This window comes from Sphaeramia orbicularis, chromosome 11 (genome assembly GCF_902148855.1).
Source record: "Sphaeramia orbicularis chromosome 11, fSphaOr1.1, whole genome shotgun sequence".
Classification (NCBI taxonomy): Eukaryota; Metazoa; Chordata; class Actinopteri; order Kurtiformes; family Apogonidae; genus Sphaeramia; species Sphaeramia orbicularis.
In genome coordinates this window covers 13,658,622-13,685,370 of record NC_043967.1, presented here as the reverse complement: position 1 = coordinate 13,685,370, position 26,749 = coordinate 13,658,622, and the positions used below count along the sequence as shown (strand labels likewise).

General features: G+C 37.6%; 3 protein-coding genes across 5 annotated transcripts in view; 2 read left to right on the top strand and 1 right to left on the bottom strand.

The window, feature by feature from the left end:
• The window catches only part of ankrd28a (ankyrin repeat domain 28a), a 32,941-nt gene extending 23,420 nt beyond the window's left edge, over positions 1-9,521 (top strand). Inside the window, exons 17-29 of one of the 2 annotated variants that reach the window (XM_030147928.1) lie at positions 51-77; positions 664-738; positions 876-1,077; positions 1,232-1,319; positions 1,471-1,588; positions 2,541-2,754; positions 3,633-3,720; positions 3,803-3,886; positions 3,987-4,135; positions 4,222-4,304; positions 6,129-6,211; positions 6,305-6,396; positions 8,245-9,521. In XM_030147928.1, coding sequence (XP_030003788.1) covers positions 51-77; positions 664-738; positions 876-1,077; positions 1,232-1,319; positions 1,471-1,588; positions 2,541-2,754; positions 3,633-3,720; positions 3,803-3,886; positions 3,987-4,135; positions 4,222-4,304; positions 6,129-6,211; positions 6,305-6,396; positions 8,245-8,546 — 1,605 coding nt within the window. In that variant the 3' untranslated portion in view covers positions 8,547-9,521. The remainder of the gene's footprint in view (positions 1-50; positions 78-663; positions 739-875; positions 1,078-1,231; positions 1,320-1,470; positions 1,589-2,540; positions 2,755-3,632; positions 3,721-3,802; positions 3,887-3,986; positions 4,136-4,221; positions 4,305-6,128; positions 6,212-6,304; positions 6,397-8,244) is intronic. The other variant, XM_030147927.1, reaches the window with a different exon arrangement.
• On the bottom strand, positions 8,728-23,449 carry btd (biotinidase). Of its 2 annotated transcripts, XM_030147941.1 has the most exons (7): positions 23,131-23,449; positions 20,745-20,894; positions 18,619-18,770; positions 13,937-14,111; positions 12,538-12,874; positions 12,281-12,492; positions 8,728-9,840 (listed from the first exon to the last, which is right to left on the bottom strand). In XM_030147941.1, the coding sequence occupies exons 1-7, from the start codon at positions 23,401-23,403 to the stop codon at positions 9,550-9,552; spliced, it is 1,590 nt and encodes a 529-aa protein (XP_030003801.1). In that variant the 5' UTR covers positions 23,404-23,449; the 3' UTR covers positions 8,728-9,549. The 2 variants fall into 2 exon arrangements, with proteins under 2 accessions (XP_030003801.1, XP_030003800.1); XM_030147940.1 differs by having other exon boundaries at positions 12,281-12,874.
• Positions 23,450-23,575: 126 nt separating this feature from the next.
• Positions 23,576-24,438, top strand: LOC115428762 (distal membrane-arm assembly complex protein 1). Its single transcript, XM_030147976.1, has 2 exons — positions 23,576-24,071; positions 24,150-24,438. Exons 1-2 carry the CDS (start codon positions 23,861-23,863, stop codon positions 24,212-24,214), a joined length of 276 nt encoding a protein of 91 aa, XP_030003836.1. The 5' UTR covers positions 23,576-23,860; the 3' UTR covers positions 24,215-24,438.
• Positions 24,439-26,749: the final 2,311 nt, after the last annotated feature.

Genomic DNA, 26,749 nt, shown 5'->3' with positions numbered 1-26,749 from the left:
AAGCAAGGATTAATCAGTAATGTAACAGTCCCTGTCTGTGTGTCTTTCAGATGGCCAGTGAGACGCCCCTTGATGTGGTAGGAGTTTAATCACACACCTGGTTTAATTACCAAAATATACTTTTCTGTGTTTTTTTTTTTTTGTTCAACAAGCTCCTTCTGCTGAAAAGATCAGTTTACTTTGAAGCCTCTCTATATATAATCTATCTTTATGAATATAACAGGAATTCCATCTGAGATTTTTTTCCATCTCATTTCTCAGACACTATTCACCCAGTTCTTCTCAAATTTCACAGACATGTTCTTCACATTTGCCTTTTTCTCAATTTTGGCTTTTTTTCTTTTTTTTTTTTTTTTTTGTTTTTTTTTTTGTTTTTGAGGAGTTTTTAAAAAGATCGAAAGTTAAGACTCATAATTAATTGGTTGGTAGGGTATCAATGAGCAGGAGGGGCAAAGTGTTGTGTTTGGGGTGTGTTATTAGTAAGCTCTATTTACTTTTCATTCATTTAACTTTAAATGCATTTCCATGTATTTAAGATTAGTAGATTAAAAGGTTTTGAATAAAGAGATCATGTTTTTTTTCCCATTTTACTTGAATGTGTCAGTTACTTGTGTGCACATAACCTCCATTTAAAATAATGTGTGAACCTTCTCTGTTTTTCAGTTAATGGAGACGTCAAGCACAGACATCTTATATGACTCAGACAGTCATGCTCCGATCAGTCCACTCCACCTGGCGGTGAGTTATCGGCTGTTTATTTCTAAGAGCTAAAAGTAAACACAATCAAGTCATGTTTGAACAGACTCATTAAAAAGACTGATCAATATTAATGTTAAATGAAGCCTTAAATGGGTCATGCATGTTTAATTCTGCAGGCTTATCATGGACACTGTGGTGCATTAGAGGTCCTCTTGTCGTCCCTGCTGGACGTGGACGTCCGCAGCCCAGAGGGACGGACCCCTCTCAGCCTGGCCTGCACTAGGGGTCATCAGGAGTGTGTTTCCCTGCTGCTGCACCATGGAGCCTCCCCCATGACCCGAGACTACACACACAAAAAGACAGCCATACATGCTGCAGGTGCACATGATGTCTGTGTAGGAATTAACGCTGAAGTTGCGAACAGTCAAAGTAACATGATGATGTGAAACTGTTACATGACTGAGATATATATTTAAAGAAGTGTTACAGTGAGTTGTGACCCGGTATGTATGTGTTTATGTGTCTGCTGTAGCTATGAATGGCCACCCAGAGTGCCTGCGCCTGCTCATGAGCAACAGCAACCAACACACAAATGTGGATGTTCAAGACACCAACGGACAGTGAGTGTGTATGTGTGTGCATAAACAAAGTGGATTAGGCTGATTTAAGATTAATAACTCAGTACTACTTTTGTTGTTTGACTGGACTATATACAAGTCAACAAGTTAATGTCCATCACTGAATATTGTTGCATTTCCACATTGTTTACAGGACCCCTCTGATGTTGGCTGTGCTGAATGGACACACAGAGTGTGTGTACTCTTTGCTCAGCCAAGGAGCCAGTGTGGAGGCCCAGGACCGCTGGGGCAGGACGGCCCTACACCGAGGGGTGAGACACACTCACCCACTAACACCACAACTGAAAGCACTGGTTTACATCTGCCATACGGTCATTATCAATGTGGCAGTAGTTTATTGTCAAGATAAGCTAGGTTAGCCTTCTGTCCCACTGACACACACCCCATGTGCTCTATGTCTACCACTACACAATATTTGGTCAAATCAAATTTTATTTATTTAGCGCCAAATTATAACAAAAGTTAACCCGTGATACTTTACATTTAGAGCTGGTCTACAACATACTCTTATGGTCTTATCTGACACATGTACTCAAAGTAATGGGACTCATGACTCAATGGGATGTAATGGTCTGTCAATACAAACAAGGATGTGCTGCCATCTGCTGGTACAAAACTGGAATAACAAGAAAATTATGTTACAAGCATCTTGTACAACCAATAATGTTAAATAAAATGAAAAAAAATTGTTAACTAAAGCTTTTTATAAGTACATTTTTAAATTTTAGTTTGTAAACATGTAGAACATTTTAATTAATAATTGCTACTATTTTTGTAGACTCTCTTTTTATTGGATATTTTTTTTCATTTTAACAACACGGAGAAACAAAAAAAAAGAAAAGAAACAATAAACAGGCCATCTTATTTGAGGTGGGACAGTTCACCAGATCTAAATTGTATAACATAATTAGTACTGCCTTTGGGAGTAGAAGAGGAATGGAACCAGCAGTTACTGTAAACTCTGATTCAGGAACTGTTTCCTTATTTCTACTATTTCAATTAACGTTAATGTTGTTACATCTACTTTTTATTATTGTGTTAGTTTTTGTAAATTATAGTAACCTCTGCCATAATAATTAAGAAAAAATAGAATGAGGGTTAATGAAACATCACCTTTAAAGAGTGCTGTTTCTACTGAGTGCACATGTGGTTGAGTGATTTGAATCCACCCTAACTTCTTCCATTTCCATGTGTTTTAAACAGGCAGTGACGGGTCAGGAGGAGTGTGTGGAGGCGCTCCTTCAGCGAGGAGCTGGTGTGTGTGTGAGGGACATCCGGGGCCGTTCTCCTCTTCACCTGGCCTCTGCTTGTGGTCGAGGTGGTGTGTTAAGCGCCCTCCTGCAGGCCGCCAGCAGCGCTCACACACACCTCACAGACAACCAGGGCTACACACCCCTGCACTGGGCCTGTTATAACGGTACTGACACACCACAGTGTTTTTATTTTTTATATTTTACCTTTTATTTAACCAGGAAGTCCCATTGAGATTAGGAATCTCTTTTGCAAGGCAGACCTGGCCAAGGCAGCAACCATGCAAAGTCCAAACAACCTAAAACACATACATGATACACAATGAACAATAAAACACAATAACAACTATTCAACCACAATGACATCAAGAAAAACAGTGACATTCCTCCTTCACTGCATTTTCCATGATACTTTTAAAATCATTAATAGAAATGAATGTGTGTAGTTTTACAGTTTTTTGAAGATTATTCCTTGACCATGGTGCATGGTTGGAAAATGCTGTTTTTCCAAAGTCAGAACTCGGGGAACAGTCGAAAGCAACCACTTGGAGGAACGTAAATGAAAACTACTAGAGCTAACACAAAGAAGATTACTGAAGTATTCTGGGAGTTTACCCAGCAGAGCTTTATAGATGAACATAAACCAGTGTTTTTGTCTACAGATGGGTAATGCTGTCCAGCCCACTAAGTCATACAGAATGCAGTGATGAGTGAGAGAACTTGCATTACAAATAAAACGTAAAGAAGTATGATATACTGAATGGAGGCTCCTTAAAATGGAGGTAGCTGCATGTCTGTACAGTACATCACCATTATCAATGACATGAAAAAAAGGTAGCTTCCACGAGGTTTTTCTTTGCGGAAAATGTGAAACAGGATTTATTTCTAAAATAAAAGCCAATCTTCAATTTGAAATTTCTTAGCTAGATTAGAGATATGAACTTTAAAAGAGAGCTGTTCGTCAACCCATATTCCCAAGTTCAACTACTGCGATGTGTTTGTAAAGCGCAAGTGTTTCCTGTAACACTTAGTTTGTGTTTTCTAGGATATGATGCATGTGTGGAGATGTTGTTGGACCAGGAGGCGTTCAGGAGCATCAAGGGCAACTCCTTCAGCCCGCTGCACTGTGCTGTGTAAGAGTCTGCACTGAAGGTTTTTAGTGAATAAATATTAGTCTGACAGGAGGTGACCGTTAACAATATGTGTGTTTTTTAGCATGAATGATAACGAGGGAGTGGCTGAGATGTTAATAGACTCCTTGGGTGCAAATATCATCAATACCACGGACTCCAAAGGCAGGTGAGAGAGACAGACTCACCAACAACACATCTACACTTGAACACATACCTGGAAATGTAAACTGTAGCTGTAATCTTTAACTCCTCTTGTGTGAATACAGGACGCCTCTTCACGCCGCTGCATTTTCAGACCATGTGGAGTGTGTTTCGTTGCTGCTGAGCCACGGAGCTCAGGCAAACACCGTTGATACACACCTGCGCAGGACGCCGCTGATGATGGCCGCTCTCAATGGACAGACTAATTCTGTGGGTCAGTACCTCCACACTTCTACATTCAGAGTCGGATTTGCGATTGATCCAAAGTTTTGATGCCTGACTCTGCTCGATCTGTTGCAGAGGTGTTGGTGAGCAGCGCCAAAGCAGACCTGACACTACAAGATAACGGCAGGAACACGGCCTTACATCTGGCATGCAGCAAGGTAACACTCCTTCACAGGCACAGTTAAAGGCACAGTGTTCACCCAGTGCCAAGATTAAATACACATCTAGTCATATATTATCACTTTATTACTTTAATTATCAGCAGTAGATTTGCTATTATAAAAATGTTATATATATATATATATATATATATATATATATATATATATATATATATATATGTATGTGTGTATGTATATATATATATATATATATATATATATATATATATATATATATATATGTATGTGTATATATATATGTATATATATATATATATATATGTATATATATATATATGTATATATATATAAATATACACACACACACACACACTTCCACACTGTGTACATTATAACATAATTACTTTATTACTATTTATAATTTAAAAAATTATTATTAATTAATTAATGGGTGATTCTTAGACTATGGGCACTTTTATAGACTAAAAAGATACTTGAGGTACTATCGTCATCAGTATTTAAGAAATGTTCAAATAAATACTGTTTCTGTACCACCACCTCCACCACAAACATTTTTTGAAAAATATTGTAAAAGTTCTCACTACACATAAAAAAAATCTCCACAATTTATAAGGTCATGATCCACTTTACATAATAATTCAAGTTATTTATTTTCTAAAAAAAACACCTATCCAAGCAATATTAAATTTCAGATGGCAGCAGTTGGTCCTTAAGAGATTTAATTTATTTCATTCATAAATATATGATTGTTGTACATTATGGAAACTAAAAATACTTACAAAAAAGGGTCTCAGACAATTCTAGAGTGGTATAAGTTATTTATAACTGAATAACTGTTGTATATTGAGATGTGGTGGAAATGATGTTTGTTCAACATGGGTCAGAAAAAATGTACAAAATTAACAATTTGTCTTGTAAACTAAGTTTTTCCTCTGAGATCTAAAACTAGACAAACTATTTAAACTTAGAAGTCTGAGTTAGGTGAGTTTTGAACAACTTTTTTATTCAAGTTCACAAGGCTAAAAGTGCACTTAGTTGAAGAAATGCCCTAATATTAATTAATTAATTAATTAATAATTATAAGTATTGCTACTTGATTATTTCTACTAGTACCTTCTAATGTGCACTTGCCTGGTTTTCACTGGTATTTTTATAGCTATTATTGGTACTATTTTCTTCCTTTTTGTCTTATATATTTCTTATATGCGTACGTTCGGTGTTTGTGCTGCTTCTGGAACCTTCCTTTTCCAAGGGCTCTTCCCAAGGGACCAATAAAGTTCTATCAAATCTAAGCATCTGAATATTAATGTTTTCAATTTAATAGTTTTTTTTTCCCCAAGCTATTTTTGCCACATCCTGAAAGAAGTTGTTGTGAGATATTGTTTACAGCTTTGGGAAAAAAAGACCTCAGGAAATTTTTAAGAGACCACAGTGTGATAAAAATGAGCATTATTTGTGTCCCTGTAGATAAGTCACAACATTCCCATGAATTCCAAAATATTGTAATACATTTTGGGGTCAAAAAGGAATCTGACCTGTTAAAGTAACAAAGAATGCAGCATTTAAATGTTTTAAAATAATCCAATACTAAGGTTTTAAATCAGGAGGACTTCAGTCATAAGAGTTTGGTGGAACACTGATTTTTAATCATGTTTTCTACCAGCCTTTCACATTTCTGTTTGGTGATTTTTCTGTTAATCCTGGGACAAAACTCAAGGCAGCTTTACTTGATGCTTGTGACTCCATTTACCTGCTGGTGTAGTTTCAGTAGGTTTCATGTTTGTGTCTGTAATTATTACCAGTGAATATTGACAGACAGTATTTTTTGTTCCATCCCAGGGCCATGAGACGAGTGCCTTGTTGATTCTGGAGAAGATCAACGACCGAAACCTCATCAACTGTACCAATTCTGCTCTCCAGACGTACGTAGTCCTTCATCTTAACAGTGATAATGTCACTTACCAAGTTCAGACTGGACTTAACCTAAACTGTTTCTTTCGTCCTTCCTGCTGCAGACCTCTGCATGTGGCAGCCAGGAAGGGTTTGACCGTGGTCGTCCAGGAGCTGCTGGTGAAAGGAGCCAGTGTTCTGGCCGTGGACGAGAACGGTCAGTAGCACCTCAAAGCTTTAGACTCTGTTAATGTGACGCTAAAGCTGCAGGAGGTGAAAGGGGGGGGTTTGGCAATGATATTTAAACTTGAATGCATGAGAGTTGAAATTTTCACAACACATTAAAATAAATATCGCATGTTCTTCATGTGTGGAGTTCACTTGAGCAACATTCCACCACTTTTTTCAGAATATCCACAGTTCACATAATCAGATATAAATTCAATAGGCATTTGATTCAACCATCACTAAAGCATGTACCAGCATTAGCATGTTTAAAGTCCATTCATGCTGTACGTTAAAGACGCATACGTCTACAGATGGAGCACTCCGTCGTCCTCTGCGCTCATTACATATGTATTTCTGTCCGTTCCCTGGGAGTTTGTGGATGTGAACCCAAACAGCGAATATGGAGCAGTACCACCAGGAACTGTGGAGGCAGTGTTGAGATTTGAACAGAATAATTTCAGGGAATGGTGGAACTTTTCAAAGAGCGACTGTGTGAGTTGGTGAAAAACTAGTGACAGATTTACGACAGCTACCCTTCTCATTACCAACATTAGTATCCACATTAGTAAAACCTCTTCTGCTGTTGCCATGTTTGTTGTTATTGATGTTCTTCTTATAAAACGTTACTCTTCGTCTTGGTTTCGTCCAGTATGTTAAGTAAGAACAGCGCCCTCTGGTGGACTGATTGCCAAACACTTATTCCAACAGAATGGATGCATTTGAGTATGAATGCTTGACATAGTTTGAAACAGATGTACCTATTTATATTTATGTATGTAAAGTGAGCATGAACGGGCTTAAGGTGCATGAATTCACATTATCATTTTATGTAATGAGTAACAGAGGTAACCCAAGCTATAGCAGCAGTGAATTAACTGCCCAAACAAACATTTGTAATGCAACATTGTACCATCTTTTAGTTTACAGATGAGCTGGTTAATTTGCACATAGAGCAGGGCAAGGCTGGTCTGATTGTAAGTGGCATATTTAGATGTAAGTGGTGAATAAATCTGCTACAGCTGGACACATGAGGTCAACTATCCGAAGACATGTTAAAGGAATGATATAATAGCTTTTTTAAATTAAATAATGCATTATAAAACATCTCCCTGTGGTCTACATAAACTGTAAATGCTATGCTTGGGTCTGAATTCTTCATTAATTCAACTCCACAGGTCCATCTTCAACCCTGTTTCTGAGTAATGACACCAGAAAGGTCGTTTTGAGCACTGGCCCTTTAAATGCACATGACTCCACCCCCTTCCAGGTTGTTGACTGTGCTGCTCTGTCCCCTTCAGCCACTTGTGTTCGTTAATACAACCAACAACTGAACATTTTAGGTAACTGGCTTGAAGTTTGGACATATTTTCAGTATGGACTACAAATGCTGCTGCTGACAAACAATTATGTCGTACGAAATGTTCATCAGAAGTCTGGACCTTTTTATGTTCAAATGTTGTGATGTAACTAGTTGCAAATGTAACAAATTAAGCAGGAATTCAAACAGGTTGTAGAAATCCACTCAGTTTTTGCTGGAATGAATATAAAGATAGTTTTGCAGCACCTGGAGGGTTCAAATTCAAACGTCATGAACTATTAGGGTCCAAATACACAAATAAATGAACCAAAGACTAATAAAAGTGGGTTTAGTAAAATATGAGCCCTTTAAAACCAGGTGTTAAGTTTAGCATTCAGACCAGGCTGAAGGCTCTGTCTGAACTGTCCACTTGGGATCAGATGACTCCATACACGTGCTTCTGCCCTCATGAACAGGGCTGTAGATAACTGTACACCCCTCTGCTGTAAATTGTGACCCTTCCTCCTCTTTAATCGTCAGGTTATACTCCGGCCCTGGCCTGCGCTCCAAACCGTGACGTGGCCGACTGTCTGGCGCTCATCCTCAACTCCATGATGCCCACCTCGCCCATGGTCACCATAGCAGCTCTGCCCACCATGTCCCTTAATGAGCCAGTGATCAAGCACCACCCCACGTCCAACCACATCTCTAAAGGCGTGGCCTTTGACACCCCGCCTCCTCTGAGACCGGACCACATTTCCTACTGCAGGCCGGAGCGCCCGCTCTCCACTGTCTCTACTGGGGACGATGAACTCAATGACTCTGATTCAGAGACGTACTGAGGACACGCCCCTCTCTTCAGGGCTGCTATTGGACAGAGCCCAAAAAACGCTGGCAGGTTTTCCAGCCACTCAGGAGCCTTAACAGAACACTGACAAGGGTCTACAAAAAGACAGAGGCAGAAAATAGAGCCAGTGTGCAGATTATTTTTAGGTGAGCCTTTCAAATCTAAAAATAACCATGTGGTAGACCAGATGTTTATTTCCTAAAAGGTGCACACCCACAGGGAAACTATAAAACTACAAAGAGACTATAAACTACATTTCTCTCAGACAGCATCACTGTACGGTCCGTAAATGACCAGTGTCTTTGTACATTTTGAGCAAAGTTGCATTTCTTTTAAATTAAGCACCTCTTGTTTGCAGATATTTTCTGGAGTGGTTTTAAGCCTTTTCACAGTTTTTCCTTTTTACTATTACTTGAAAAGTATCTACAGACAGTACTGAAGAGGAGTCCGAAGGCTTTTTGAGCATGATTGTCAACATGGGGGGGGGGGGGGGGGGGGGTTAAAAATCAAAGGGACAATCCAATGGGACCAGGTGATGAACTGTTTTCCCTAACTCTGCTTTTGAGTTTAAGATGTTACTTCCAACCACATTTCAGCTCCTTCGAGAGGAAATCATGATTGAATCCTATGAATTTACGCAGAATGGAAATCCTCGGGAGCCAGTCCTGACAGCAGGTGGATGTAAGAGCCGACGACTGTACGAATGGTGGACACCCCGAGGACATTTTAACTTGCAATGCTGTAACTATGTGATGTCTGTGTACTGTACTGGAGACAGGGAAACGTGGCTGACACTGTGTATACGTGTGAAAGACAGATGACAGGTGTGTGTGCTTGAGTGTGTGAGTAAGAGACATTGATAAATATTGCCTTTTTAGGAACAAGCGACTTTCAGGCAGGGGATGAACGCTACTTGGTGCAATGTTTGTAAAGACGAAAATAATGAATGAATAAAGATATTTGTTTTTGATTCTTTGCGGCGCGTGTGTTTAGAAGCATCACTCTCTGCAGTTCGTTCCTTCATCATCCAGGTGATACATGCGACCGTAAAGGCAGGCGGTGATGAGGCCGGCCATCATGTTGGAGTGTTTCATGGCCACTCTGCCTCCTGCACTTCTCTCCACTTCATCTGGCTGCTCCAGAACCAGACGACTCACCAGAACCGAGGGGTACACATATTGAGTCCCAAACGTCCCCTCTAGGAGGAAGTCCATTTTAGACTCGGCCTCTTCCACTTCCTGTCCGCAGGAACTGGCCTCTGATCCTGCACATTTAACTAGTGCACACACCTGCACATGGAGAAAAATACTCAGTAAAAACATTTATGAAAAAGGCAACGATGCACGGAGTTTAATACAGAGATGGTAGTGTTCTAAAGCCTCATTAATAAGGAAACATTTGGTGCAGGAAAAAGCCTTAAATCAGCTGATACCATCCCTGGAAAATGCCACTATTGGAAATCTGTCATGGATCAGAGCTGAACAAAAGCATTAGGCACTTAAAAAACCTAGAAACTGCAAAAACTCTTATTTTCCCTCAAAACCAGTAATTGTGAAGCCTGATTAGCTACTGGCTAATTAGCAACCGGCTAAGCTAAGCAATAAGATACTGATAGATGGTAAAAGATCTTATAACTAAGTAAGTAGTTAAATCTACTATTTTTAGTGGAGGTCCGAGGACTGACTCAGATTAAATGTTAGAAAATGAAACGTGAACAAATGCAACTGGACTGTTTTCTCCACTACAAAAATCTAAATTTTACCAAGTGTATTTTTCTCATTTCTAGTCAAAATATCTCATCACACTTAACATAAGACATAATCACCTAAAGAGAAACTTTTCAGTGCGATATAAGAACTGATTTTTAGACAATAGATCTTGAAAATCTTATTTCAAGAAATCTTACCAAGATAATTTTCACTTGTTCCATTGGCAGATTTTTTTTGTGTGAATTAAGTTAAAAAAAAAAAAAAAATAAAAAAAAAAAAAAAAAATCTTGAATTAAGCAAAAAAAAAAAAAATCTGCCAATGGAACAAGTGAAAATTATCTTGGTAAGATAGCTCACAAGAGTTTAATTTCTGAGCTGATATCTATCCATTTTCCATGTTTTCTTGATAATAACCAAAATCACTTCAGTTCTTGCATCAATAGTTATGACATTGTACTGACAAAAACAGTGCTTTTAGTCATTCCATGTTTTCTTTTCTGTCGGTTTTAGTCACATGATACACACAGGAGTTAGTACTTGATTGCATAACCATTGTTTTTGATGACTTTTGATGGTCTAATAATTTTTTCCACAACTGTATCAGGATATCTTGTGGCTTCAGACAATTTTTTTTCTATTTCCGTCCTAAAATTGCTCTGTAAATAGCTATGGTTGCTGACCCATGGATTAGTGGATCAACAGGTATTAAACATTAGAGCTGAGCAGGTGCTTTTGGTCATTGGCGGCTGTTTGGGTTTTTATGGGTTAACCCTTTAACCTCTGACGTGTCTATAGTGAGTGTTCTGAAAGTATGAGTTATTTTAAATATTCCTAAAAATTCAACTGTTTGCCCAACAGGAAAATTTTCAAAATGCCCTGATAGAATAGAACTGGTTCTTTCCATAGACATCTGAGCATGCTCAGTGCACCCCCCACCGCCTGTGGAATGGGGGGGGGGAACACAATTTTCCTTGTCGTTTTTTGTTTTTACTGTTTGCAGTGTTGTCATGATTGATCATGTCATGAAGGAAAGTACAAACATAAATATATTTAAAAAGAGGTATAAAGAATTGTTTCTAAATAGGTATATGGAACATGAAGGATAACAATAGTATTGTCTCAAATACCAGTCGTGGTTCTTGGAATTAAGAGAGAGTAATTTGAATTTCAGAGATTTTCATATGTGTGAGTGGATTAAAGTGAGGACAAATGTGAAGTCTAGATGAACTGGGATTGTGGGTGTGAAATTATGGAATGGACCTTCTGATGCATTTAAGTTATCCACTCCTTTGGCGAAGTTTAAAAAAAAAAAAGTACCTTAAGTTTAAAATTATTCAGAAATATTGAATTGAGATGGTAGATATGTTTTTTTTTTTTTTTATAATATGGTGTGAATGCTCAATGCTGTACACATTTAAGTTGATGTAAGCAGTGTATTAGTTGAAAAGGATAGGCAAAAAAATAAGCTTTTGCTTCTAGCCTAGCCTATTGCTTTTTTGGTTTTTATGTTTATTATGATTAATGCACTGAGTACAATGATTGCTGTAAAACCAAAAATAAATAAATAAATTCATTCATTCATTCATTTTCCTTTTTTTTGTCACTGTGTTTTCACTGAGTTTTAACCGTGTAACTGCTTTTTGGAGTTCAACCAAGTGTCAAAAAGCAGCTGGACTGATACTGAAAAAAAAGAGCTCCAAAACAAAAACTACTGGACCAAAATTCAAATATTTGTTGTTCAGTGTGTTCCAGTTCACAGTTCATGTTCAACATCCTAAATCTCTTGTTGATGTACATTGAGTGCCTTATTTAGTAAAAACCTGTCAAACTTCAATTCCTCTTTTTGTCTTTTTCTGTAATTCCACCTGTTTTGACTCTAAAACACAGTAAAACCAAACCACTGAAGGAAAGGAACACAAGCACATACTCACAGCAGCTTTTATGAAGCTGAAACAGACACAGATTCACAGCAGAAATAATGTCTGAGGGGTTAAAGGGTTAGTGTTGGGACTGTTCGTACCTGCAGGGCATAGCGTCCGTTGACGACGTGTGTCCCAGCGAATGCTCCCAGTGCGTAGAGCTCTGAGCCGTTCCCACCCTGGGACCGCCGATACTTCAGGTGACAGCAGAACCCACCGTCACACACACTCAGCTCTCCTTCTGTGAGTGACAGCAGCTCAAACATGAACGGGTCGTACATCATGGATGAGATGAAGGAGCTGGAGGAGCTGGAGGAGCTGGAGGAGCTGGAGGAGCTAGAGGAGCTGGAGGAGCTGGGGTCTGGACGAGCAGAACCAGGACAGCTGTCTTTGTCACAGTATCCAGAATCTGGACCCTCTGGATCTTCCTTCTGATCCTCCTCCAGGGGTTCCAGGATAGGTACCCGGGCCACCAGCAGCCTGCCCTCCTCCGGGTCGCCTCTCTGTGCATGGTGATACACGGCAGAAAACGGAGTGTAGATACCACTTCCTGTCATGATCAGAAAATCGTTTCGAATGTTTGCAGCCAGTACGGTGACATTGGCCCCGAGGCTGAAGGCCCGCTGGAACTGGATGGTGTCCAGCAGGGGGAGCTGGTTCATCCACGCAGTTGGGAAGATCAGCTGACGTACACCCTACAAACCCAGGAGAAGATGAGAACAGCCCACAGGAGTTAATCCAGTGTTTTTCAACCTTGAGGTTTGGATCCCACGTGGGATCGCCTGAAATTTCAAGTAATTGATAAAAAAAAATTACTATGAAAAACTACATGGTGAGTTGAGAGAGACAATCACAATACATAAAAGACAAACTATGAGTCTGAAACTGAAGCACTGTGGTTCTGTTTATCTGTCAAATGTTCATTGTGGTCAGTTTCAGATGCTGCAGCTCTTTCATAATTCATAGTTTGAGTTCTTGTTTGTTCAGTATTAATTGTCAGCCTTGTAAATCCAAGATGGACTGACTGTACATATCCTGACCAAGGAAAAGAAAAGTCTGACTTTGTGCAGTAATCTACACCTGGCTTTTCTGCCTCCGTCCATAATAATATACATTATATAGACTAAATGTTGTCTAAAATGAACGTTTATTTGCAACATAGTACAGCAAACTATTACATGATCAAAAACAAATAAATTTTAGAAAAAATATGTCTGTGTTTTGAATGTCTGGGGTCGCCAGAAATTTGTGATGTTAAAATGGGGTCATGAGACAAAAAAGGTTGGGAACCACTGAGTTAATCTGATTATTTTATTTGGAAAATTTCATATGCACAAAAATAAATATGCCAAAACAAGTCCAAATTTTAAAGTCTTTCTAATTGAATTTGAAAAATATATTAAATCAGTGGAATTTGTCTTAACAAAAAAAGCACTAATACTCTGGACATTCATAAGGAATTCTTTAAAAATGGACTGAACTTACTCATTGATGTATTTATTTATTTTTCTTAGATCTGTATATTTTTAATTTTTATTATTATTATTTGTCTGTTCTTTGTTTCTAAGTTTTTGCATTATTTTAATTTATTTGTTTAGATGCTTTTTCCTTTTGACATCTTGATGCTTGTTCAAAATTTCTCTGTTCTGTATACCAATATATTTTCAATAACGTTGGAAAAAAAAAAAAAAAAAAAAGAGAACAGCTCACAGGAGTGTGGACCTCAAAGTGTATTTTCAGTATTGGTGTTTTTCTACCTTCTCCACCAGTGTGACCGTGGGCTTGTGGAACAGGATGTCGAAGCAGGTGATGAGACCGAACTTCCCGGCGAACGGCGTATCGAATGTGATCGTCTCTCGTGGTGGTGCGTCAAAAGCGTTCTCGAAGTAGAGGTTCTGTTTGTAATAGCGAGCCACCAGCAGACCGTCTGAGCTGTAGACGAGAAGACCGATGTAAATATTCAACAGCAAATGTCTATTTTATCTTTTACTTCAATAAGGTTCAACCTCTTCTTCAGCTGGAATTGAATGGTTTTTAGCTTCGTTAGCAATTTCTTCAAACACCTCTGACAAAACTACTGGTCGGATTCATTTGAAGTTTCACATGTATGTTCCTTTGGACAATTTTTAAAAAGTCTGTTCACATTTTCAAGATTTTTGATGAATTTTTGAACTATTACAAATTTGCCTTTACTTATAAGGGTCCATATTTGGATGGTTTATTACAGGGCTGTCAAACTCATTTCCTTTCAGGGGCCACATTCAGCTCAGTTTGATCTCCAGTGGGCCGGACCAGTAAAATAATAACAGTGAAAAAAGTAAAATTACATTATGATCAGGTTTACATCTACAAAGTTTCCTTTAAAATCTGAGTAACATGAACAACTTGAATTATCTTAAGAAAAACAAGTGCAATTTTAACACCATTCTGCCTTGTTTTATCAGTTTATCCTTTACACATGTGCATTACAATCACACAAAACATTCAGTAACAGGCAGAATATTGGTGAAATTGCATTTACTTTTCTTAAGTTATTTCCGTTTGTTCATATTTGTTCAGGTTATTCATGTTTTTTGTAAAAGTATAGTTTGGTAATGTAAACATTTTCATGTAATTTTACTTTTTTACACCAAACAAACAAAGAGAGCAGGGGTGTCAAACTTATTTTGGTTCAGGGGCCAAATTTAGCCCAATTTGATCTCAAGCAGGCCAGACCAGTAAAATAATGACTTAATAACCTATAAATAATGACAAATCCAAGTTTTTCTTTTTGTTTTAGTAAAAAAAAAAACCCCAATTAAATTATGAAAATATTTACATTTTACAAAAAAGATGTGAGTAACCTGAAAAAACAGGAATTTCATTTGAAAAATTAGTGCAATTTTAACAATATTATGCCTCGACTTATTATTTATACATGTACATTACACACAATGTTACATAAACATTTGGTAACAGGAAGAATATTGTTAAAATTTTGGAGTTTGGAACTAAAATTTGAACAATTTCTACAATTTTCCATCTCTTATTATTAACACAACTCCAGATCACAGTGGATCCATAAATGCACAAAACATTTAGGAACAGGCAGAATATTGTTAAAATTGCACATTTTGGGTCGTTCATCTTTGTTTTTTTGTATTTATTTGCATTTTATTGTGAAAGAATAGTTTTGTAAATGTAAATATTTTCACAGTGTAATCTTAATTTTTTCACTTCAATTTTTTCCACATAATTTTTCACAAAGAAAATTTGTAGTTGTCATTATTTATGGGTTATTGTGTTGTTATTTTTACTGCAGATCACATTGGTCTGTATGTGGAACCTGAACCAAAATGATTTTTGACAACCTGGACTGTTGGGGTTAATTTTTGCACTTTCATCCTGCGGGCCGGAATGGAACCTTTGGCGGGCCGGTTTTGGCCCCGGGCCGCATGTTTGACATCTGTGAAAGAGAGAATTTGGGGTTGTTGTTATTTACAGGTTATTATGATAATATTTTACTGGTCTGACCCATGTGAAATCTAATTGGACTGTATGTGTCTGTATGTGGAACCTGAATTAAAATGATTTTGACACCATTGATTGTTAACATCTAAAGTGTAATTTTTGCAGTTTTTCACAAATTTCATCCCGCGGGCCGGATTTGGCCCCCAGGACGCATGTTTGACACCTGTGGTTTAATTACATGTAAATGGTTACAGATATCAATATATTTACTATAAATCACTGATAGGAAGTCATACATGGACTTTCATTTGGGTCCGTGACCTTTGACCTTGAGTGACTCTGAAGGGTCAAACTCAAGGTCACCAGTGTCTACATTTCAACAATCTCCTTGTCCAAAACCAGGGTTTCTGCAGGTATCAGCAAATCTAATTTACAGTAATGCTTTTTAATGCCACTTTAACCCTTTCATGCAAGAATTATGAGAACCTTAATCAAAATTTTTTCCTGAGTGTTTTTATTCCTCTTTAGGGATGAAAAAAAAACCCAATGTGATAGAAAATTTTCTTCTGAAAAAAAAAAAAAAAAAAAAAAAAAATACATTTAATGACAATAAAATTCTTATGAACCTATTTTTCATGAAGTTGCAAAAATATCCACTCAGCTGGACACCACATGTTTAATTTTTGACACAGAAACATGTATTTACTGATAAATTGTGTGAAAAATGTGGGGAAGGCTTGTGATTCTGGGGGTTTATCCTCAGAAGAGATCTACATAATGTTACCAATTCATGTCAGAAAAGACATGCAGTGTCTTAAAACTTTAATAAAGATATGTGTAAAAAAACAAAACAAAACAAACAAAAAAAACAATGAAAAGAACAACAAAATCCATGAATATACAAGAGAACAGCTGTAGAATAGCTGTCCACTGTAGTGACCACTATGCATGAAAGGGTTAAACAAATTTAATGCCCATGTCCAACTGCAGATACAGTTTTATGTATACTTTTATATCTGACAGTTTACCGTCGACAGGCTTTAACCAGGTTCTGAATAGTTCCTCCTCTAATCACTTCGGCTGAAACTTGCATTTTCCCATTTTTCCGACATTTCCTAATATTCCCTCCGCTCTTTCGTCACTGCATGAGCACGATCACAGCATGTTGCATTCCAAGCATCCGGTGTTGTGACTTCATGCACCGGCCGTAAACAATAGTCAATTAAAGGGTTCTGCCTGTCAATCATCACACTATACTACCAATCAAAATTATTAAATGTTTATATAATCAAAATAAATCATGAATAACAATGCTTATTTTCCTATCAAGTGTATTTAATTTTTAATGCTTCTGGACATAGAATTTAATGCTTTTTAATGCCATTCAAAGCCTTAATTTTCACAAAATGTATTTAATGACTTTTAATGCTTTTTAATAACCCACAGAAACCCTGAAAACTATTGGTTGGATTCATTTGTCATTTTTTCTGTAGCTTCCGTGGGACAATGTCTACAAAGTTTGTTCACAGTTTTGAAAAATTTCGATTTTTTAATTTTTGAAATGTCAAAATGCACCTTTACTTATAATGAGCCATATTTTCATGTCTTTTTAAATGGAAATGTTTAGATATATCAATATAGTTCCTATTGATCACTGATAGAAGTCATATATGGACTTTGACTGAATTAGTTGAGTTCTCCTCCAGTGTTCTCCTCCACTCGCTTCTATTGGGAGACTGATCTCCTGCATCAAAACCACAGGACTCTAACATAGCTCCAGAACCTGACAACCGCACAACTTCAACTTGTTATTGATTCTTCATAGAACATGCTGCTGAGATACAGAGCCACTGGTTGTCCTATTTTTGGATGTTACAACACTGTCAACAAAGCCAGATCTACATGCACCAAAAGTCCTTGCAGAAATTATGATCACATGATCCACTGTGTAGAGTTTAGTCAATATTACCAACTTTTTTTTTTTTTTTTTTTACATGTGAGGACCTTGATAGTTGATGATTTGTCTGTAAGTCGGTTATTGCAGCACTTGTTTAAAGAATACACTTGGTACACATGTTTCGTGTTTCAAAGTCCACCTCCATTCAGCTGTTTCTCACTGATCATTCACTGTGACCTTTGACTTTCACTGAACACAATGACGTCAGCAAAACAGACTTTTCTCATGTTCATCTACTGAAAGGAGGAAAAACTATCAGCAGGGTTTGTTTCACAGCAAACATCTTGTATCTGATTATAATCGAATCTCAAACTTGAACAGGTGTGATATGTAATCCTGAAGACAACAGAGTACAAAGACTGAAAGATTAGAAGACTGACTGTTTAGACATGCAGTGCTGAGCAGATTCAGTGTTTGGACATGCAGAGATTCCATAAAGGTGGAGTAGAGGATGTCAGTTTAACCACTTTTAAGAAATCTAACTTTTTTGTGTGAAAAATGATAATAAAGTTAAACTAGAAAAGCACTCGGAGAGCGCAGACCTCCGCCAAGCGCAAAAATTCCCCACATAATCGTGATACAAATCCTACATATATTTTTTAAAATAAAATCCGCCTTCTGGATCAGATCCGGATCAGCCTTTGAAATGTGATAGAGGACCCCATTGTCAGTTCCTGAGTTAAATTTCATGAGTTTTGGTCAATAATTAAGCGAGATATTGGGAAACGAAAATTTTGGCCCCATTTACCACAATGTTAACGAAAATTTCAAAGTGATCCAGAATCCAGGATTTCTTCCGGATCACCCCCAAAAGTTAATCATTTCTTCCTTATCCCATTTCCAACAAACCCTGAAAATTTCATCAAAATCTGTCCATAACTTTTTGAGTTATGTTGCACACTAACGGACAGACAAACAAACAGACAGACAAACAAACCCTGGCAAAAACATAACCTCCTTGGCGGAGGTAATTATTATTCAGTGCAGAGCATTTAATTATCTCTGAGGGGGTGTTTAAGGGCTACACTGCACCTGAAAACCACATTAGTGTTGAACTGCCAGCGTCCATCAGGGGGACAGGAGGAAGAGGGGTGGGTCTTCCCAGAGCAGGGCTGCATGTCAGCCATGTTGGCGACCAGGTAGAGGTTGAACCGACGAGCCATGCAGCTCAACCTTTGGAGCACCTGTGGAGGAATAAACACGGTCAGTTTATGTTTTTAGCTCAAAGACCGATCAGCCAGGAGCTACTGTGAAAGCACTGTTCGGAAAATTCTTCTCTGACGAAACTATTGGTCAGATTTATTTCAAATTTTCTATGTATCTTCCATGGGACAATGTCCACAAAGTTTGTTCACAGTTTTGAGAAATTTAGATTTTTTTTAATTTTTTTTTTATTTTGGATGAATTTTTGACATATTAAAAATTTGCCTTCACCTACAATGGTCCATATTTTGATGATTTATCACATGGAAATTGTTAGATATATCAATATAGTTACTATTGAACACTGATAGGAAGCCATATATGGACTTTGACTGAATTAGTTGAGTTCTCCTCCAGTGAAAGTACCACCCACTTCTACTGGGAGATTGATCTACTGCATCCAAACCACAGGACTCTAACATAGCAGCAGAACCTGACAACCGCACAAATTCAACTTGTTACTGTTGTTACTTGTTGTTGTTACTTGTTACTTGTACTGTTGTCTGTAGAGTCTGTACAATGTCCCTTTTTGTCAAATTCATCCTGTATTACACACATTTATTTATACTCATGTTATATCTTGTTTGATGTAACATACTGTATTTCTCAGTATTCTATAGTGAAGGACTTTTAAAAACAGCTCTTGCAAGATTATTTTAACGATACTGTTATATTACATATGCAGATGGTGTTTGAAAGGATTGTATTTTCTGATCCAGACTTTTGGGAATCATTAAACATGGGCTTTATTTGGCCTCCATTTTCAAACAAACAAAAAAAAAACAGTAAAAATTTAAATAAATAAATAAATAAATATTCAACACATTACTGATTCTTGATAGAACATGCCAGTGAGTTACAGGACCATCACTGCAAAAATAAAAATCTTACAAAGTGTATTTTTCTCATTTCTAGTCAACATATCTCATCACACTTAAAATCAGACATAATTACCTAAAGAGTAACTTTTCAGTGAGATATAAGAACTTATTTTTAAACCATAGATCTTCAAAATCTTCTTTCAAGAAATCTTACCAAGATAATTTTCACTTGTTCCATTGGCAGATTTTTTGCTTGAATTAAAAGTGGGGCGCGAGATGTTTTCCTGGAGCATTTTTTACTATATTGCTTAAAATCCCCTTCACACGCCGATTACAACCAATTAATTAAATGCTCTAACACAAAAATAAAAAAATGTAGTCACCTGTGGAACGGACAGGACTGAAAAAACACCATCCAATCATTTTGAATGCCCAATTGCAATGATTGAACGGTGATATGTCTATCAAACTCAACTGCCGTTTGTCCCTCCCCCCTCTGTGCGGACCCCTCTTCGTGCATGAATCGTACGTTCTCAGAGGTTTGGAGCACTGGTTCAGGAAATGAAGCCAGAGCCAGAGCTTGGCTATATTAGTTATATTAGAATGGAAAGTTCACCGGCAAACTGTTTTGTCACAAACAAATCAGTACGAAATGTAACATTAGCCAGATAGGTGTGAACTGGGGCTGTTCTGTAATAGTGGGGGTGTTGGAGGAGACTGAATGAGGTATGCATGGATCTGGGCCGGAGCCTGAAGGGAATTTTAAGCAACATAGTAAAAAATGCTCCAGGAAAAAATCTCACACCCCACCTTTAAGCAAAAGAAATCTTGAATTAATCAAAAAAAAATCTGCCAATGGAACGTGAAAATTATCTTAGTAAGATTTCTTGAAATAAGATTTTCAAGATCCATTGTCTAAAAATAAGTTCTTATATCTCACTGAAAAGTTACTCCTTAGGTGATTATGTCTAAGTGTGATGAGATATTTGGACTCGAAATGAGAAAAATACACTTGGTAAGATTTAGATTTTTGCAGTGACTGGTCCTATTTTCAGATGTTAGACTGACTGAGGGGATTCTGAAGCCCAGTGCTCAGTGACACAACACAGTAAACAAAGTTGTAAACATGTGAACCTCAGTGTTTTTGTGCTTGTCTGGCTCCATACAGGGGTTCCAGGACTCCTGCTGTGGGTCAGGAATAGTCTCTAAGTAGCCAGAGATGGATGTACGGGTGAAGTTGAATCCCTGGAGACCATCTTCTGGAAACACCAGGATCTGGGCACCCTGACCAAGACAAGATGAAGAAAGACTGAAGATGAACTGTACTAGTACCAGTACCAATTATCAATGTTGGAACAGAGATTCAGAACTAGTACTACAACAACAAATCCCAATAAACCAGCCAAAAAGTAGCCAAAACATGCCATACCATCCCTATACTTGATCCCGCTCTTTGCCCAGTCTTTTGGTTAACCAGACATATGCCATAACTCAGCCATATATTGCTGGTGCCTCCATATCTATTATGGATAACCTTAATCATACCACAGTTAAGCCTAAAGGTTTTCATAATGCCAAAAGAAAGCCAAAAATGCCAAATGTATGCGGGCCATTCCACCGAATGGGTGCCATTTCCATCCCCAGGACATTATATGTATAAATGTGCATGAAAATCAACTCTAAAATACATTTTACTATTAAGCAAAGTGTCCTGCACATTGATCTAATTGTAAATTTCAAATATTTATTTGAAAAAATTAATAAAAACTACCTAGAACACTGAAAAATAGCATTTGTTGCTTGTCCCCATTCTCTAATGCTACACTTTACCATGAAATATAATGATTAAAATACTTCAGAAATGTTATTTTTTTTGCATTGTTGTGTGACTCCATATTCCATCTATGCTTTAAATACATTTTTTCCATGAGAAATCCATAATATTTTTGTGAAAATATACATTTTAGTCGTGTCCCTGGGTTCTCACTCAGTCCTGTTACCCCAACACATTCTCCCCTCTGAAAATTTGGAATATTCCACAAGTCCCATGTTCAGCAGGAAGTTACATCAGCTGGATTTTCTGAAGGCCATGGGAAGATCAAAATTAAGTTCTTTCATTTTTTTTTCTACATATTTGATGATACTGTAACTGTGACTGAGAAGGTTAATCTCAACGCTCAGTCCTGTTACCAAAATTATTTCTTAGATGTTATTTGTTTATCTTAAAAATACATATTTTTTGCAAATCACAAGAATGTGCTCAGTGTCCTCATGCTATTACCATGAATGCCATGTGGCTGTTTCATGAACTTGCTAATTCTGTGCTAAAAACTCATTCCTGTTACTTTCAGTCCTGTTACTCAAAAAAAGAGTAACAGGACTGAGAAACAGTAATGGGAGTGAGTAGCATCCTCTGGTTTATTGATTTATTAATGAATTTTACTCAAAATAATACTATTCACTTGATTTTAAAGTTTTACAGTTGAAATTATTCTATTCATTTGGCTAGTTCTGTTATAGTATATAGAGCAATCTGCACGTGTCTGTGCAACCTCGAAATATTAATTAATTTGCATAAAATTAGGACCAAAGTAATTTGGCTAGACATGGAACCAAATGTGGGGTTCTAATCCAGAGAATCTGAAACAACAATTTTTTGGGCCACTCTAACACACACACACACACACACACACGCACACACACACACACACACACACACACACACACACACACACACACACACACACACACACACACACACACACTCATTCCTGTTACCCAATGTTCATTCCTGTTACTAAATAACTTTTTCTAAAAAATAAAGATAAACCACCGGATTTTTTCAATTATGTGTGGTCCATTCTTTGTCCGAGTATTGAATGAATTGCATCATTAAAAATTTTGATAAATCTGAGGTTTGGGTCTCCTTTAAAATGAAAAAATTACTTTGCAGTTTTAAGAAAATTACAACTTGCGTGCATATATAGTGATTTTTTTAGTCACAAATATTAATTATTTTAACACGTAACCAACCATTTCTTTAAAATAAGCACTTGGTTGAGAGGAAAACAAAGGAACTAGTTGACAAACTTTTAAGTGTGCTTTTTAAATGTCACATGAGTTTTGGTAACAGGACTGAGAAAAATGCAATCATGTTCAGCTTAAAAACCTTGTAAAAAAAATGAAATAAAATTGCCTGAGATGGACCAACACACATTTTGAATAGTTAAATATGTGTGTTATTAGATTCAGTGTTGAAAAAAGATAAAAAATGAAGTTTAATTTGGAAGAGTTATAACAAGCAAATGGCACCCATTCGGTGGAATGGCCCATGCCATAATAGTGCCAAAAATATTTGCTATCTGGGATATCTGTGTTTAAATATTATTGCTATTGCTTTTGATACTTTAGTTTGGATTTGTTTTATATGTGATTTACAGTAAAAGTCCATGTAGAAATAAATGAGTCAGTTTGGATGCTAATGCACAGGTCCTGGTCCTGGTCCTGGTCCTGGTCCTACCTGCTGGGCTGCCCTGGCTGCCTGCTCCTCATACACATCCAGGTTTTTCTGCAGGTGTTGCAGGGCATGGTGACGGGACAGGGGCACATGGGGCTCCGGGTTCAGGATCACCCGGTGCTCGAATACAGCTGCGATGTACGAGGAGTCCAAACCGGCAACAGTCTGACCGGTCCACGACCCGGAGAAAACTGCAAACAACAAAAATACTACGTGTTCCCGGTAAGGCATGGTGGTGGTGTTGAACTTACTGTATAACATGAGCCAGACTGACATGCAGCAAGTGGTCTAAAGTCCCTCACGAGACAAAGACACACATATGATAAAAAAAAAAAAAAAAAAAAAAAAGAACAAAATGATAACAGTGTTTTTGTTGTTTGTCTGGGTAACAATCGTTATTTTTCTGTGAAGTAACTCAGCCTGTTATAATACATTAGTAGACTTCTCGTTTCTATCAGAATAATGACATAACGTTATATAAACACAGACTTTAATTCTGACAGAGCTAAACCGGAAACAGTAGGAGCATAACCCGGAAGTACATTATAACCCTGACCTGTGTGTAGAAACAGCGTGAGGAAAACCTGGACATACTTTTAAGGGTTTTTTTGACCTTACGTGAGATTTCATAAAGAGACTGGCCTTTGTTTAAGTTTTTTTTTCTTTAAAGTGATGTTACGTTTCTAGCTGTAGCGTGTGTTAGCCTTAGCATTAGCACACATCCTACCCCACAATGTCAACAATACCAGAGACACCGGCAGGAGGAGTACAAGTCCATACAGCGACAAAAAACTCGACAGTTAAGAACTGCTGGAGCTGTCGGCTCATTCCTGGAGGAGGGTTGATTCTGTGCGGGGCGTATGTGTTCAACGCATCCCGGAGGATGATTGGGAAAGGCGGACCTCCAACCATAGGCACTGTGTTGCAGATTACTTTTGCTACGAGTGAGTTCTGCTCCGAAAACTAGAGGATATTGAAGCCCTGAGCTGTGAAACAAGCATTAATCTGTGTTTGCGTTTCAGGTTTAGCTGCATGGGGGATTGTCGTCATCGCCGACCCGGTGCGAAAAGCGCAGAAGAAGACGTGAAGACTCTTTTTATATTAACATTCAAACCAGTTCAGACGGACAGGTGTTATTCTCGCGAGAGTTCTGACATCCAAAGAAGTCCCACCTTATGACCAGAAGTAAACTTATATTATTACACTGACTGTTCTGCATGGACAAATTACAGCCATGTTTGGGAAAAAATGGCATCAATAAGAAAATAATTATTTATACATTGCAAACAGAAATTAAATGGATTCAGCTGGTCTTGTCTTAATCACTTTGTCCACCAACGTCAGTGAATTCAACTCATGGTCCATGTCAGACACTGTTTAGTAAGAAATGTCATCTGTGCTCATTAAACTGATGGAGGAGACTTGGAATGAACTGTTTAAGTGGGTCACTGGACAGAGTTAACATCATTTCAAATACTGGTTCTAATGAGGTACTTTTTTTTTAATAGGTGAGGTATAGGTGAAGTGCACCTTCACCACTAGATGTCACTAAATATCACATGCTGAATACTTCAAATGTAGATGTATTCCATGGAGTGTGGATGTCTGATGTACAATATCTTAGAAATGTAGACTGCAAATTGAAATGGTACACATTTTATATATTTTACCTTAATTGTCCTCATAATTTTAGAGATTCTGTAATACAGTAGCAACATAAACTATAAACTCTATATCACTGACAGTATTTAAAAATAGATGTTGTGAGAGCACTTCGCATTTAAAACCAACATGTCTCCATCTCCTTCTGGTTTTGTTGGTTGCAGTACTGGTCAAATCCTGCTCCATGTTGTTCTATGTAATTTTGGTCAAACTAAAACATTCAACAACAAAACTGTGATGACCAATTGTTGGTCCTGAATCCATCAGGCAGGCAGTGCACATGATAACTCCATGGAAGGGCATAACTTTGGGTTGAACACTGGGGGGGTTAAACTCTCCACCTATTTATTTACACACTGAATCACATACTTTAAAGGAATATGCTAATTTGGTGTTCCTGCATTAGAAATGCATTATGATACTTTTACTGTTAGTAGAGGCCTCAGGAGGGGTCCACATGCACCTCCCCTCTTTTTTTTTTTCTAATCTGGATTTTTTGCATCCTTAGGACCTCTAAATTTTGAGGTGGTGTCTGCCTTTTTTGTAAAACAGTAACTATTCATAAGGGGAATTTTATTACTCATTACTTTTAATGTTACTCTCCTTTAAGTTGACCATATGTTGGTTTCCAAAAAAGAGGACACTCAGCTTCACCTCCAGATACTTAAACGATCACACTTTATGTAAATATTATTTATTGTCACAAACTACTTTTCCGATGTGTCGGAGCAGGTGAAAAAGGGTTTGAATGCTTTGAGTTGAACCGTGGTGGTTCTGTAGTCGTCAACAGAATAATCAACAGCTGCGTCCAGGCTGCTAGGCACCGCTGTATATGCTGTGGATGGGTTCATTAAAGGAACCTACTGTGGCTTTAACTCACCGATAGGCCAGGAGTTATTGTGAAGGGCCTGTGTCTGTGCCATCGTCTGCATCGTCGTCGTCTTCATCAGCAGTTTCTTCAAACGTCTTCTCCCATGAAACTACTGGTCAGACTCATTTTGTATGTAGTTTCCTTGGGACAATGTCTACAAAGTTTGTTCACAGTTCTGAGAAATTTTGATTTTGGAATTTTTGATGAATTGTTGAAATATTGAAAATGTACCTTTACTTATAATGGACCATATTTGGATGGTTTAGAACATGGAAATGGTTCCAGATATCAACATAATTACTATTGAGCACTGATAGGAAGTCATATATAGACTTTGTTGAATTATCCTCCAGTGAAAGTACCGCCCACTTCTATTGGAGAGATTGACCCCTAACCCAAACCTGACCTGATGGTCTTGATTCAGGTCTGGTTAATGGGCCTCAAACAGAAACTCTATAAAGTGGCCTATTACAGATTTTAACACCATCTTACAAGCATATTGAGTACTACCAAGAGTTTTTTTTCCCCATTTTTATTGTGTGTTCTCATACCAAGGTCATCATTCTAGCTGTAGAACTGCGTTAGTGAGCCTTTAGAAAGTGGATATTAAATCCATTCACTAACCAAAATAAATCATGTTAATGCATTTAATTATGTTTGTCAGTCATAACCATTACCATGTGAATTTTCACACTAATATTAAATAATCAGCCTGGTTTATCAGGTCATCACAGTCTGACCTGTTTCTTACCAAGGTGAATAATACAGACACTGACAGCTAGTGACTGATTTACTGAGTTAATGTTAAAGTTATGTTAACGTTCTGAGCCAGCCCTTAGCCAGATATCCTAGTCTGCCTCAGCAGCTATAGCTGTCAGTGTCAGTGTCTATCACCTCTATAACACCACCAGTGACTGAGCCAAACATACAGCAAACAGCCAACGTACAGGAGAGACACTGGGTGGGGCCATACTGAGTTTTCTTCGTGTGTGTGTGTGGGGTTAGGGTTATGCTACTATTTTGCTTGTCAACTAAATGAATAAAGAAAATAAGATAAGTAATTAATGCAAGAGAAATCTTTTTTTTTCT